This window comes from Rattus norvegicus, chromosome 4 (genome assembly GCF_036323735.1).
Source record: "Rattus norvegicus strain BN/NHsdMcwi chromosome 4, GRCr8, whole genome shotgun sequence".
NCBI lineage: Eukaryota > Metazoa > Chordata > Mammalia > Rodentia > Muridae > Rattus > Rattus norvegicus.
The window spans coordinates 31,112,589-31,128,696 of record NC_086022.1 but is presented as its reverse complement, the minus strand read 5'-3'; the positions used below and the strand labels follow the sequence as shown (position 1 = coordinate 31,128,696).

The following is a 16,108-nucleotide window of genomic DNA, read 5'->3' as shown; positions in this document are numbered from 1 at the left end:
AGATGGCTTTCTTTTTATAATGACTATATGGTGATACTGTTTTATACCCTCTACTGTGTGATAAGTATCACCATTAGCAATAACGGTTCGCAGTAATAATTTTAATAAGCATTAACCATAGTTTACCCAGCATTGTGTATGTATGGAATGATAATTCTGACTAGGTGATGATATCTCACGTATGTCCTGGCCAGGTGCTAAACGCATTGTATAATAATAAAGAAAACTTTTACCTTTCTTCCCATGATGGCTGAAAGTGTTTGTTGCTCTTGAATTATATGTTTTGATTCGTGTCCTTTTCTCTTGTAACTTTCATCAGTGTCTTAACATTTTAATGATAGATACATCTTTGTTTTAATTTTTGTTGACTACTTAAGAAGAAAAAAGAAATCACAGTGGTATTGGCCTTTAGTTTATAGCAAGATGTGCCCAGGATTAAACATGTCTTTTAAAAATAAATTTAGGTAAGAACGGTGCAGTGATGTGGCGTCTGTAGTCTAACCATGGCGGTCTAGGAGGCTTCCCTCTGGCCTGTACATTGTTCCCATTCCTCCTTTATACATAAGGCTAGAACCGCAGTGAGCTAGTTATCTTCAGAAAGTCCATGAAGGGTGCGTTTGAGCTCTGCGTGTGTTGTGCTTTCAGATGTTTGAACCCGCAGATCACGCTCAGAGTGGGCAGCAGAGCGTCTCGCCCACCAGCTCCTGACTCTGAGCTGATGTTCTCTTGCAGACATCTTCCTCTCTTACACCAGGGTCTTTGCAGTGTGGCAGGATAGGCTGCCTGCCCTGTTTGTCATTCGTTCTTAGTGATAGTTTGAGGTTTTAATAAAGTGATTCAGCTTTAATAATGCTCAAAAACCCTTAGATGAGGATAACGCCACTTTGTTTTTCCCCTGTAGCTTGCTCGGTTTCGACAAAGAAAAGCCCAGTGCGATGGGGACATTCCAAAGAAGCAGAAGAAGAAAAGAACTCCGAGTTCTAAACAAGATTCAAGCTTACATACCGATCAGCAGAGCGCTGAGATCTGCTCGGAAAGCTCTCAGAGGGCCGACTCAGCTGGGAGTCCTGATTCCTCCAGTGCAGAAAAAGCAAAGCACGGCCAGGTCTTCGCAGCTGATGTAAGTACTTCAGTTTCAGCATGACCTACCGTGGAGCATCACGTGACACTGGACATGGGCACATGAGCACGCTGCAGCTCAATGATGCTTTGCTCCTTCTCACGGGTCTCAGCCATGTGGTGACATCTAGACCTAGATTTAATGACCTCTGAGTGAGCCCTGTGAGCTTCATTCAGCAAACCTTTGTGGAGCACTCACAGTGCAGAGAAGAGGAACAGGAGTTACTCTATGATTACAGCTCTGTCTGTTCCACCATTTCCACCATCGCAGGTTCTGTCTGTCCCACCATTGCAGGTTCTGTCTCCCACCATTGCAGGTTCTGCCTGTCCCACCATTGCAGGTTCTGCCTGTCCCACCATTGCAGGTTCTGTCTGTCCCACCATTGCAGGTTCTGCCTGTCCCACCATGGCAGGTTCCGCCTGTCCCACCATTGCAGGTTCTGCCTGTCCCACTATTGCAGGTTCCGCCTGTCCCACCATTTCCACCATTGCAGGTTCCGCCTGTCCCACCATTGCAGGTTCTGCCTGTCCCACCATTTCTACCATTGCAGGTTCTGCCTGTCCCACCATTGCAGGTTCCGTCTGTCCCAGCATGGCAGGTTCTGCCTGTCCCACCATTGCAGGTTCCGTCTGTCCCACCCTTGCGGGTTCTGTCTGTCCCACCATTGCGGGTTCCGCCTGTCCCACCATTTCCACCATTGCAGGTTCCGTCTGTCAAGACCCTGCCTTGAAAGAAAAAGAAGAAGGAAAAAAGACCAAAAGAATAAAAACAGGGAATAAATAAATAGAAAGTCACTTGCTTGTCAAACCTGATGACTTGAGCTCTATTCCCAGGACCCATGTGGTTAACTTTGTCATGTGACCTCCTTGCTGTGTAGCGCACACATTAAGTAAATAAACGTAGTACAGTTTTCATGCTGAGAACAGCAGCACTGTGCTGTTTGGAGAGGAACACTCTGTTTCCTCCCAGTATTTTGCTTGGCTGGCATGTGTCATATTGTATATTTTGGGCTTTTTGCAGATGTACTTTATCAGATAATGGAGGTTCCACTCTGGAATCATCGACTGGTTTTATGTGTTTAATCATGCATTTTGCAATGCTGGGGTTCAAATCCAGGACCTTGTGAATGCTCCACCAACACTTTGCCATGGAAGTATGTCCCTATCACTCAGCTAATGTTTTTGTCATGAGTCCTCTACGTGTGTGCACACATGTACATAGTCACACATGTGCACACATACATGCACACAGTTACACATGCATAAACAATCACATATGCATACACAATAACACATCAGTTGGTCAAGCAAGCAATCAGAGCCTTTTGAATTAGGAACCACTGTTGCAGAATTGAAGAGTAGAGACAGAATTATTTCTTTTTCTGAGTAATTATTTCTACTTAGGAAGGCCATTGCCGAATACAATCTTAAATGTTAAATAATATTTCCATAGGAACAGATGAGGAATAAAAAAGTAATACTTAATATTTATAAACTCTCTGAGTTTCAGGTTAGAGATGTGTGTGTGTGTGTGTGTGTGTGTGTACACACGTACACATGTATACTTGTGGGTGGGCGTGACAGTAAAAGCACTTTTGGAATGAGAAAATGAGGATTTATTTCTTTATTGTATTTGGCACTTGAGAGAAGCTTTGAATGCCACTGATCTTGTGCCCAAATTCTGAATTAAAGTAAAAGTGTTTAATTTTTATAAGTATGGTTATTTTGGCTATAGGGGTTTGTGCTTGACTCCCAGGTATGCAGTGGGTACGGAGACCAGAAGAGAGCACCAGATCCTTTAGAAGGGAGTTACAGCTAGTGTAGGCCCCATGGGTGCTGACCCCTCCTTGGCAAGAGCCAGTTCTCTAGCCTCGAGCAAATGTTTTCGAATGAATGCTTTTAAGCTGTAAGATCAGTATAACAACAAAGGATGTTATTTGTTTTCAAGGAATTACTTTTAGCATCAAGATCTTATTATACTTTTGAAGAAATGAGACCCTGATGCTAGCATTTAGGACTGTTTTATTTATGAGTTATAAAGTTTAGAGAAATCAAACCTTGGTGCTTTTGGCTTACAAAGAGTAGGTACTATGCATAAGAACGTGTCCTCTTGATTTTTTTTTTTTTTTATAGAGAAGAAGTTACTGTCCAGGCACTAATTCATAAGTGAAAATTTAAAGATCTGAATAATTTCTATTATGTTTTGCTAGCATCCTACATGGTTTTAGTAGCATTTTATGTAGTAGTTTTCAGTATGTTACCAAAAGTAGTTGCTTAGTATAAGTAAAATATAGAAAAGATTGCTTTTTGCAAAATATGGTAAAAATTGCAAATTGTTTCTCCTTTTATTTTAGCCTGAAAGTGAAATTTCTACCACTGCCGATGAGTGTAGCTCTGAGGTAAGATTAATGTCAATAGTTTTATCTTTAAATAAATACATAGGGACTCTGGGTGGTTTCTGGATGTAAGACCACTATGAAGTAGTCTTATTTAGCACAGCAAAATGTTCTAATGTTCTCTTTTGGGTAAAGCTTTTCACAAATGTGTAGATTTATGTTAACTATTTGGACACGTTTATTGGCACTATTGCTGTGGTAGTGACTTTAGGTAAGAAACTTTTAGGTGGATATGACCTTTCTATGACGTGTCTTCCTTATGTGCTGTGGTAAGTGTGCATCACTTATGTGCTGTGGTAAGTGTGTGTCCTTTTGTCCTAGTCTTTTAGATACCATCACCGTTTCTTTACTCCAGAGCTAGAGCACATGACAGCCAGGTTTTTGCTGTAAATGTGTCAGCAAATTAGTATATTTCATAAGTTTCAATGTGTTGAGATTGCTAATAGTAAAGAGAACCATTAATGCTTAAGCTAACAAAGCAAATCTTATAATAGTAATATGGGTAGCCCTTAACAAGTTTATTGTACTTTAGAGCTAAGACTATCATTACTTGTAGACTGAGCAGGAAAATAACCAATAATGAGTAACTCAATGTGTATCTGAATCATACTGTGTGAGATTTCCTCTGTGGTAAGTATGGGTTTAAAATCACATATTCTAAAAATTACCATTCAAAAATACTGTACCAGAAAGTTATCTTTTAGAATAGGAGAAATGGAAGCTTTTTAAGATAAGTACAGAGTAAAGCTAGTCCTGTCAACCAAACTAGTGATGTAAAATGCCGCATGTAGACGGCGAAAGAGAGCCTCACAGGATGTCAGGCGAGAGGCACAGGAGGAGCGGATGGACTGAGGAAAAGTAGGTAAAAGCCTTACGTCTGTCTGTAAATAAGCAAACCTAATGTGTGTGAGGGCAAAACCAAAGGAAAACGTGAAACAACCAGAAATCCGTGGGCACAGCTACAAGAAGCAGCAGCGTGTTCTCAATAATAGCACTAGGTGTCGATTTTCCAACTAAAAGACACAATGGGTGGCTGAGAAAACAAACAAGATACAACTCTTTGTTGCCTGTGAGAATACATGTCAGTGGCAGAGACAGTAGACTGAAAACGGATGTGTCAGAGTCCCTATGCCAGGCAAGAGGAAGCTCAAAAAACAACACAGGCATATGCATAGCTTATAAAGTGCACTTTACACCAGAGTTGTCAGGAAGGATGTAGACGTTGCTGCACCTTAGTAAAGCAAGGCCAACCCTAGTACTTGCAGCCCTTTTGGGGTGTCTGAGAGAGCAAGTGTTCCATGGAAGGAGATGGAGACCTTTATGTAATGCCACTTTCTGTGTTTGAGCATCATTAGTGTCTGATCCCAACTGGGAACTTTCCTTCTCTAGTTGCTCTCCAGTGTTTCTGATGTCTTGGTCAGGATTTGCTATCAGACACTAACAGGCTTTTCCTATTTGACTTTGGTGGAGACAGGCAGTGCCATGGCTAAGACTGACATCCTAAACAGTTTGGGAACCACTGCTAAGTGGGGTGCTAAAGCCTTCATGGAAACTCTTTAGTCTGGTGCAAACATCTCTATGATTGAACACTTGGGCTTTGGCTTTCAGCATGCTTGTCTGGTGGCAGACAAAGCAACTGTGGTCATAAAACATGATAACAGTGGACCTGGGAGCCTTCTACTGGGGGCTGCTTCACTGCGCTTGTCCACTATAGTAGCCTGTTGGCTGGGCTGTCAAAGCAGCCTTTGATCTTAGAGAATACTGGACAAAGAAGCAATGGAAACTCCTTTGCAGGGGCTGGGGAGATGATCAGTCTGCGGACCGCTGCACGGGTGTGAGTTTGGTTCCAGGTGTGGTTGTTAGTGTGTGCAATCGCAGCGCTGGGGAGACCAAGACAGCAGGATCCCCGGGCTTTGGGGCTAGCTAGTCTAGCTGACTCAGTGAATTTAAGGTCAGTGAGACTCCCTATCTTAAAAAGTAAGGTGGCGAGTGCCTGAGAAAGTCATCTGACATTGAACTCTGACTACACCTACCTAACTCAAGAGCTATAGCCGTCCTTAGCCCACCAGTTACCTACCCTCCTTACGGAGAAGCAGCGTTGAGGGAAGTCAGGGGTGATTGGGAGAGGAGGAAGGGGCATTGTGAGCACTCAGGTGTTTGAGGGATGAATCCATTTGAAATTGTTATATGTCTTCTAGGTGCTTGAACAAAATTTAAGTTTTTCACTAAATATGGTTTTGCCAGTAAGGCAGTTTTTTTTTTTTTTAAAGTCATAAAAAGACTGGAGTAGGGGGATGACTCAGTAGAGTGGTTGCCACACAAGGGTGAGCTTGGATTCCTACCACCCTCCTAAAACCTTTGAAAATGTGTATCTGTAGTCCCTGCACTGGGGAGGCAGGGACAGGAGGATCCAGGCTAGCAGGACAGTAAGTGTAGCCTAATTTGTGGTCCTCATGCTCAGTGAGAAACCTTGCCTCAAACAGCAACAGTACACACTCCACCAGCTCATCCCACACACATCCCACAAAGCACAAAAATACTGTTATCAGGTATGAATTACATTTAGTTTAAGATCATAATGTATCAAGAAATTGTTTTTATACAGATTAATGGCTGCAATTCTGTGACGAAACCAGGAAATCCTACAGATACCTTAAGGGTACAGTATTTAAACTGTTCATGATACTAATGTGTTACACTGTGTAAAGACTGGCAGCTTACTAACAGCTTTCTCTGCATGCACTTCTTCCTGTGTGCCGTTTACATCGTATAAAACCACTTATCCCCTTTTTCTTGTAACGTTATAACAAAGTGCAGAAATCCTGTTTATGTTGTTAGGTGTTTATCTCATCAATAACAGAGCAGCTTCTAATGAACTTGCAGGAGGTCGGAGTGTTTTAAAATGGACTTTGCTGTGGAATTTTAAATTTTGTCCGTGTCCTTCAAGAATGCCATTAGTGCTTAATTATTAAAAATCTTGGATTGATTCAGGAAGAAGATTTTTCCATTGACGATTCTTATTCTGAACAAGGAGCTCAGTCCAGTCAGACCTGTCTTCAGATGGGGGAAAACGAGTTGGCTGAGAAGCAGCATGAGGTCGAAGAGTTGACTCAGGAGTTGGAAGAAATGAGGGCCAGCTTTGGGACGGAAGGGCTGAAGCAGGTGCGCTCATCGTGGCTTTGTTCTGTTACAGACCCAACTAGGAGACAGGAATGGGGGTGTATGTATACTCTTTAAATATGGGGCACTGGAATGGCGACTTAGGTCACTTTGTAACTTTTGTTCTTGTATATAGATAGCATAAATAGTGCTTATTTAAAATGAGGATTGCAGAAACACAGCTGAAATATGTGGGCTTTTAAGATTCAACCATGCGAAGCCACTAGAGTGAAATCATTCCCTTAAGACTTTTTTTTCTGTAATCTGCTTGAGAGAAAATAGGTATAAACATCAAAAAAAAAAAAAAAAAGTGTGACTTAAGCCCTTTAAGAGTGTCAGCCAAGTCATTGTAAGCCAAATTTCTGGTGACAGTGACATCTGCTAGGCAGGGAAGTAAAGATGACGTCAAGGTGAAGAGAGACAATACACTTCCGTCCTCTTCAGAAACAAGCTGGGCTTAAACGTTTCTGTGGTGTTACCTAGAAATTCACTGGGGCATTCCCAAGTGTAGAGAAGCTTCCTCTACAATAAAATATGAAAAAGCTAAACCAAATGTATTCTCTTCTTTAATTTTGAAATAAGTCTAATTTGAACAGGCAGTATAGCTTTTATGGAATAGTTTATTTTGAAAAAAAAAAAGGATGAAAAGCTAATTCAGTCTTCACTGGTTTTTCTTAGTTACAAGAATTCGAAGCCGCCATTAAACAAAGAGATGGCATCATCACTCAGCTCACTGCTAACTTGCAGCAAGCCAGAAAAGAAAAGGATGACACAACGATAGAATTTTTAGAGTTGACAGAACAGAGTCAAAAGCTGCAGATTCAGTTCCAGCACGTAAGTATTGCTGGCCCAACAACGCCTGTTGGTATTTGTACTGAATTATGTCCCTTTCACCTTCCGGAACAAACCAAAGCTTACTCTGAAGCCGTTTGCTTCTTAAAAAAAAAAAAAGTGGTAAATTTGGTTGTTATATTAACCAAGAATTTTAATTCATATCTTGAGTGGTTTCCTGCTGTTCTACAAAAATCTTACCAAGACGGACTGAATGGATTTTGTAGGAATTACTCTGGAATTGCACAGCATCTGTGCAGTCCTGACACGGTTTCAGTTAGGTCCTGACTGGACCTACACCTACCATTTACTTTATGTTTACCTTGGGATGCATCTTGGCTACTTTGATATCAACTTGACCCAATGTAGAGTTATCAGAAAGGAGGGAATCAACTGAGAAAATGCCTTCATCAGGTTGGCTGTAAGGACTTTTCTTAATTAGTGATTGATGGGGGAGGTTCCAGCTTGTAGTGGGTGGTGCCATCCCTGTGGAGGTCATCCTGGTTCTGTAGGAAAGCAGACTGAGCAAGCTATGAGGAGCAAGCCAGCAGGCAGCACCCCTCCATGGCCTCTGTCTCACCTCCTGTCTCCAGGTTTCTGCCCTGTTTGAGTTCCAATCCTGACATCCTTTGATGATGAACTATGATGTGGAAGTGTGGAAGTGTAAGGCAAAGAAACCCTTTCCTCATGGCCATTCAGAGCCTGCCCCACATGTGGCCCATATATATGTACTGCCACAAAAACTAGACAAGATTGATGAAGCTAAAAAATTCATGCTGAAAGGGACTGGATATAGATCTCTTCTGAGAGACACATCCAGAGCATGTCCAATACACAGGTCAATGCTAGCAGCAAACCACCGAACTGAGAGTAGGATCCCCTTGGGGGGAATTAGAGGAAGGATTGAAAGAGTTGAGGGAGCTTGCAACCCCATAAGAACAACAATGCCAACCAACCAGAGCTCCCAGGGACTAAACCACTACCGAAAGACTATACATGGACTGACACAGGGCTCCAACTGCATATGTAGCAGAGAATAGCCTTGTTGGGTACCAGTGGAAGGGGAAGCCCTTGATCCTGCCAAGGTTGGGCCCCCCAGTGCAGGGGAATATGGAGGGGGCAATGAGGGGGATGTATAGGGGGAATACCCGTATGGGGGAGGGGGGAAGGGGGAGGGGGAGGGGAAGGGGGAGGGGAAGGGGGAGGGAATGGGGCCTTATGGACATGAAACCGGGAAGGGGAATAACATTTGAAATGTAAGTAAAGAAATATATCTAATAAAAATTTAAAAAAAAGAAGAAAAGAAACCCTTTCCTCCCCAACTTGTTTTGGCATTGTGTTTCATCATTTAGATCTAGTAACTCTGACTAAGACAGAATCTAATTGCATTGATTAGAATTTGACAGCAAGTGATACAAAACAAGTTGAAATATCTTAAGCCAAAGAATTTAATGTAAGTTGATAGAAATCTGACAGAATTTAGTGGCAGAAATACAATCAGGCCTCTGAACAGGATTGGAGGTAGATTCTAAAAAGTTACCGGACTCCAGAAGTATGTTTCTGTGCCACTTCTCCTGGCGTTTTACCCTCAGTCTTGTTTCTCTCACTTGATTTGCCTTTTCAGAATTATCATAGGAAAGATAATTTGTTGGCTCAGTCAGTCCAGGCATAATAACGGCACGTTTGCTAAGATCTCAAACCTCTGTAGGGAACAGAGGTCAGCAGAGTAATACTCCAGACGTCTGTTCACGAACAGTTACTTCAGGATTTAATACGGCGATGCTTCTTTCTGTTTTCAAGTTACAGGCTAATGAAACCCTGCAAAACAGCACTCTTAGTCGAACTGCAACAGATTTACTGCAGGCTAAACGACAGATCTTTACTCTGCAGCAACAGCTGCAAGATTATCAGAAAAAGGAGGAGGACGTCCAAGCACAAATTTCTTTTTTACAAGAGAAAATTAGAATGTTGGAAATGGTAAGAAGTCAGCTAATGTGTAGCAACTTTCTAATTAGTCATTTTTCTCTCTCTTTTATGCATATGAATTACACAATTTTATAATTAAGGCCAACTCTTTGAATATATAAAATAATTGATTTCAGAAGCAGTTGAGAATCTCACACTGATAAAGTTGTTAAGAGAACAAGGCCCACTATTGTGCTTAAGGTGGGCTGCATACATTAACTGGAGGCTCAGGAGAGCCGAGTTTATAACTCAGATATCTTTTTTTTTCCATCTGACGCATTCCTGGTTTTGCTGTGATAGTAGAATTCTGAAAATATCTTTGTAACAAGATAAAATTTTATAGATTTAGTTAAGAAAAATAAATGCAACTGGTTATATACATTATGTTCTATTTTTTGGAATCATATTTAGGAAAGCAGTGCTCTTTGTGGCAAGGGACGGCAATATGAATCACATAGTTTATAATCTTAAATTCTAAGAACAGCCCATTCTGAAAGGTTTGATTTTATTGACTTTTCAAATGGGAAATAAAAATTCAAAAGTGGTTTGGTCTCTACTTAGACCAGTATTTGGATTCACACTGCCCATGTGGCCTGGCAGGGTAGAGCTCTTATACCACACTGCCTGTGTTTATATGTAACAGATATGTTCCATAACATAGCAAGTCAAAAGCACAATCCGTTTTGATTTGTAGTTCAGAAAACCTATTTTTGGTATCATCTGAGTCCTAAGCTAGAGTAGATGTAAACTCAGATTGTTCCAAGTTCAAGAGGCTGCTTAAAAATTCAAATATAAGGTTATTAATTTACAATGATAAGTAATTATCATGGGGAACTATATATTTCATGTCCATTGGATTTTATTTTCTTTCCATGAACAAATGAAGTTAAAAAGACAAGTAGTAGTTAGAGGGTTCATTATTGAGCAGAGGGAAGGTGTTAGGCACTCATGATATGGCCTCAGATTGAGATGAACTGGTGTATGCATCTCATTGTAGTGAAGCTTGTATCTGTGGGCTGGAATCCCTTATCCTGGGTACCACATGCTTACACACACACACACACACACACACACACACACACACACACACACACACACACAGAGCTCAGGTCCATAGTTCTCAGGTCTTGGTCTTCTTCTTGAGCTGTACTGAGAGGAACATTCCAGTATTTTGTCTGATGGCTTTCCTCTGTCTGGGCTTTGTCATTTTTTGACTTTGGAAGTGTTATACATTCATTCAGAGTGCCTTTGAGTTATGTTTGCCAAGGACATTTGTAATGTAAGTCACCTGCTTATAATAGCCCTGACCAGTTCTGTAGATTTTATTTCATGCTCAGTGTCTGAGTCTGAAGCTTTTCCTCACAGAGATCAGTAAACCACAGATCCAGAACTCTGCCCAGGCTTCTTCTCACCTCATTGCTTTGCTGTGACTGCAGTAATGACTGTGCTTGCTGTCGTTGTCTGGGCTTAGTTGTTGTCCAGAATTACATAATTGACCCCAAATGGCAACTGGGGGGAAATTTCTGTTTTCAAGTTTCTGTTTGAATTGAAATTGTAATCTTGCACAGTATGTCGTAGCTATAGTTGATGTAGATGTCACGTAAATGCCCAGCATTGAAATTAAGGCAGACTCATAGGAGCAGACTTACAGGAGATTTCCTTCTCCTATTGCATGGAGCTACCTGGTCATTGGAACTCCTTCGGGTCACTACAGTTAGTGGGAGTCACCTGAACTCATTTGTAATTTTTTTTCTTAGCATTTTGAGAAAGTGTACAGCATTACTATTAGCTATCAAAATATTAAACAATTGGGATATTATTCAGCTAACTTTAAAAAGTGAGGATATAATGGCTTAGCAAAGATTTAGTAGGTTTTAAAATATATTAGGGTTATCACTTATTTGTCTGGAGGTTGACCTCAGGTGACCAGAGCCATCTTGTTAGCCTAACAGGAGGTTTTTCTTTTCATTCTGTTTTGGCAGTGCTGGGAAAACCCAGTACTCATGTCTGCTAAGTACATCAGCTTTCCTAAGAGGGTCAGGGCTGCTGTTGTACTTGTCATCAGTATCCACATGGGAACGCTTGGGGAGTGGGCACAGCAGTTCCTCTTTGTGGAATGATATAGCCTGACTTCAGTTACCAGAAGGTTTTATGCTGTCTCTCTTTCTTTTTCTCCCTCTGAAGGAAAAAGACAGAAAAGTGGAAAGCTTAAATACAAAAGAAATAGAGGAAAAGCAGGCAATCATTGAGGAGTTGAATACAAGAGTAATAGAAGAAGAGAGAAAAACTGCTGAGCTAGAGAATAAAGTGACAACTGCTGATGAATTACTAGGACAGCTCCAAGGACAGGTTACAGAAAAGGATCAGGAGATCAAAAGCCTGAAACTAGAACTGGTCAACTCTCAGCAGAACGAGCGGAAGTGTTCAGAGGAAATCAAAGAGCTAATGAGGACAGTTGAAGAACTCCAGAAGAGAAATCTCAAGGACAGCCAGCTGGGGACCGGCACCGTGCGAAGGGTGGAACAAGAAACACAACGGAAACTAAGCCTTCTCCAGGCAGAGCTGGATGAGATGTATGGGAAGCAGATAGTGCAAATGAAACAAGAATTAATGAAACAGCACATGTCTCAGATAGAGGAGCTCAAATCCCAGCACAAGAGGGACTTGGAGAACACCTTGAAGTCAGACGCAAGCACTACAGTCAGTAAAGAGCAGGTAAACTTGATGAGTGCGGCCATAAGCGAACTCAATGTAAGACTGCAGGATACTCATGCTCAAAAGGAAAAACTCAAGGGAGAGCTCGGGGCAGCTCTGGGAGAAAAATCAGCTCTACAGAGTCAGTTTGAAGACCTGTTAGAAGAGGTCAGGTTTTTACGAGAGCAAGTGCAGAAGGCTAGACAGACAATAGCAGAACAGGAAAACAGACTGAGCGATGCGCGCAAGTCCCTGAGCACAGTGGAAGACTTAAAAGCTGAGATCGTTGCTGCCTCCGAGTCCAGAAAGGAGCTCGAGGTCAAGCACGAGGCTGAGATTACAAATTACAAAATAAAACTCGAAATGCTAGAAAAAGAAAAAAATGCCGTGCTAGACAGAATGGCGGAATCCCAAGAAGCAGAGTTGGAGAGGCTGAGGACACAGCTCCTCTTCAGCCACGAGGAAGAACTGTCCAAACTGAAAGAAGACTTAGAGGTCGAACATCGAATAAACGTTGAGAAGCTTAAAGATAATTTGGGCATCCACTACAAGCAGCAGATAGACGGCTTGCAAAATGAAATGAATAGGAAGATGGAGACTATGCAGTGCGAAACAGACAACCTGATAACTCGGCAGAATCAGCTAATTCTGGAAAACTCAAAGCTAAGAGATTTACAGGAACACCTCGTTAACTCAAAATCAGAAGAGATGAATCTTCAGATCAACGAGCTGCAAAAAGAGATTGAAATCCTCAGACGAGAAGAGAAGGAAAAAGGTAGCCTTGAACAGGAAGTCCAGGGGCTACAGCTTAAAACTGAACAACTGGAGAGACAACTGAAGGAGAAGGGAGATGACCTTCAAGAAAAATGTGCACAGCTGGACGCAGAGAACAGCGTTCTTAAAGATGAGAAGAAAGCCCTTGAAGACATGTTGAAAATGTACACTCCTCTGGACCAAGAGGATCCCAGCACACGCAAGTCGGAAGACCCGAGGTGGCAAAAGGAAGTAGGGATGCTGAGGAAGGAGAACGAGGACCTTCAGCAGCAATGCCTTCATCTAAGCGAAGAGATCGAGAAGCAGAAGAATACCTTTGCGTTTGCTGAGAAGAACTTTGAAGTTAACTATCAGGAGTTACAGAGGGAGTATACTTGTCTTCTCAAGATAAGAGACGACTTAGAAGACACACTAGCTAAGCAGGCCTTGCAGTATGAAAGTAAGCTGAGCGCGCTGGAGGAAGAGCTCCATTCGCAAAGAGGAAGTCCGACCACGCCACCGAAGGGGGAGAATTCTGGGTTTGCTGCCAACAGAACTTTCCCATTGGAGCCGCTGGAAGTCGGCGAAGTTGTAGAAAAAGATACAACAGAGCTTATGGAGAAGCTGGAAGTGACCAGGCGAGAGAAGTTGGAGCTCTCAGAGAAAGTCTCTGGTCTTTCTGAACAACTAAAGCAGACACATGGTACGATTGATTCTCTAAGTGAAGAGGTCAGAGCCTTAAAGCAGGAGAAGGAACAGCTTTTATTGAGATGTGGAGAGCTAGAACTCCTCACTAATGCTAATGGGACAGAAAATGCATCCGTCTGCCCTGTGCAGAGGAGTCCTTACCAAGCTGGGCCTGTGATGGGGACGGTCAGGGATTCTCAGGGACCTATTTCTAAAGTCAGCGAAGATTTGGCTGAAGAATCAAAACCAATGACAGAAGATAAAATTCCCTTTAAAGAAAGTGGGAGAGAACCGTTGCTTTTGCCAACAAGAACAAAAAAACCATCTCGAGTGACAGTTGAACCATGTGAAAGTGAAAAACTCCAGCAAGAGCTTTATGCCCTCAAAGCCGAGCAGGTATGTCCATGTGCTCTCAGAATCACAGGGAAACACAGATTCACACACAAGCAGCCCACTTCCAGGAAGCAGATCCACGCCCTCACTGGGAGGGAAGGTGAACCCTGGCATGGGGCTCTCAGTTTCTGTCAGTCAGGTGTCAGTTTACCTAAACACTGTTGCCTCTCTTTCAATTAATCTCTTATGCTGATCAGAAAATAAGCTAGGGTAATCCTTTTTACATCCTTTTCTCCTTCTTAAAGAGAGAAGTTACTGTTGGGAGACTTGGTCTCATTTTATATCATAATCACTTTGCTTTAGTATCCATTATTTAGAGCATTTCATACTGATGTCCTCTAGTATGAAATTTCAAGTTTTCAGTTAGAATCCCACAATTGTAAAGCAAAGCAAAACAAAAATCCTAAGTTTTCTGCTGCTCTGAATTACTCAGTGCTCATGGAATCATATTTCTGGGCGCTGAGGCTTAAGGCCTAGAGTTTTTGAGTCTTGATACCTGAGTGAGGAAAAAAAATACCGTTAACTCTTCAATATAAGGCAAGGTCTTAAAAATGCATATAATAAATATTCTAGATTCATTCTGCTGCTGTGGTAAAGCTGACCAGAAGCTGTTGTTGTAAAATTATATAAAAAATACTGTCTTTTACCCTGCACTAGATCTGTCACTGTAGATATCTGTGATATGTGATATCTGATAGAAATCTTCATCTCAGTCAGCAAAGCCTCTCACCCGCTCTGCTCCATCCCATGTCAATGGCCTGTCTCTGAGCCTGGCCTCAATCCCTCTACACATTCAGTTCCCGAGGCGGGCTGCCACCATGCAGAAGTATAGATCCTAATTCCGTGGTGGCTCGGTGTTCCAGCTGCCGCATACGCTCTTAAACTTAGTTCGTCACAAGAAAGAACACACAATAGCCTTTGATCTAATCAATAAGATATAATTGCCCACCTAAACATACAAAGCCCTGTACACATCCATCCCTCAAGGACATTCATAACAACCTGTAGATGTGCAGAGTGGAACCTTGGGAGAGGAAAGGATTACAGGTGGTTCAGACTTCCAGGTCACAGTCCAGAAGTGAGGTCAGAAGCTCAATCATAAAACCACACAGGAATGACCCACAACATAGCATTTTATCACCATCCCATTGGCAAAATAACTGACTTACTGATACGGATCTAAGGACGTAAGCATCCACATTTATCTTAGTTCAATTATATAAAATATTATTTGGCTACTAAAGCTGGGCCTGTGCATCAGCTCTGACCAGCAGTTACGTTCCTGACGGCAGCGACACTTGGAAACAGGCAGAACGAGTATTTCTTAAGCTTCCTGAACCAGGTCAGAGGGCAGACACCATGGACTCGTGTCAGCAAGAGCTGCAGATGAGTCTGATGCATCCTGGACGCTCACTCGCCAAGCGTTCACCCACTTGTCGTAGGTGCTTATCTGTAATAATTAACCACCTTTTGATTTAAAGGACCCAAGCTTGCGAAAGTCTAGTTGGTCTCCACCAAGGGAAGTGCTCCAGTTGTGGATTGTTCATTTATGCTGCCCTGCAATCAAAATGAATGAGCCTGTCGCATACACGCATTGATGTCAGAAGCATTTTTATTGATATTTTTATATTTGATAGAAAAAATGCAAAGGAATTTACAAAATGAGTGCCTTTGCATCAGTACACAGAAATACACACTATAATGTGCTGTTTACGTGTATTGGGGAAATGATAGTAGACACATTTCAGATTTTTTTGGTAACAGTTCCTTGTGAGCAAGAAATAATCAAACATCATGAATTTAATTTTGTCTCTAATGTTTTCTTTCTTATTTTAAGGAGCTTTAGATAGATAGAAGAAAAAAATGACAAGACATTGGGATTTATTAATTTGAGTTTTGAGTACATTGGTATTTATTTACATTATTTTCATTTTGTAGCTGTGAAACATTATTTAAGAGATTCTTGCTAGCTATACCAACCTATTTACCATCACACTGAGTTAATCAATAGAAACATGATACTGTCTTTCTTGAGCAAGACAAGCGGTTTGGTGCATCTGGAAGAGGTCTCTAAAGCAGACCAGCTCCTCCACACGAGTTTGAAAACTGTG

General features: G+C 41.8%; 1 protein-coding gene across 13 annotated transcripts in view; it reads left to right on the top strand.

The window, feature by feature from the left end:
- The window catches only part of Akap9 (A-kinase anchoring protein 9), a 135,864-nt gene that overhangs the window by 18,642 nt on the left and 101,114 nt on the right, over positions 1-16,108 (top strand). For 8 of the 13 annotated variants that reach the window (XM_063285531.1, XM_063285530.1, XM_006236023.5 and 5 more), the window contains exons 2-8: positions 902-1,120; positions 3,474-3,518; positions 6,121-6,174; positions 6,507-6,677; positions 7,353-7,508; positions 9,306-9,482; positions 11,655-14,000. In XM_063285531.1, coding sequence (XP_063141601.1) covers positions 902-1,120; positions 3,474-3,518; positions 6,121-6,174; positions 6,507-6,677; positions 7,353-7,508; positions 9,306-9,482; positions 11,655-14,000 — 3,168 coding nt within the window. The remainder of the gene's footprint in view (positions 1-901; positions 1,121-3,473; positions 3,519-6,120; positions 6,175-6,506; positions 6,678-7,352; positions 7,509-9,305; positions 9,483-11,654; positions 14,001-16,108) is intronic. The other 5 variants (NM_001037093.2, XM_063285532.1, XM_006236025.4 and 2 more) reach the window with 1 other exon arrangement.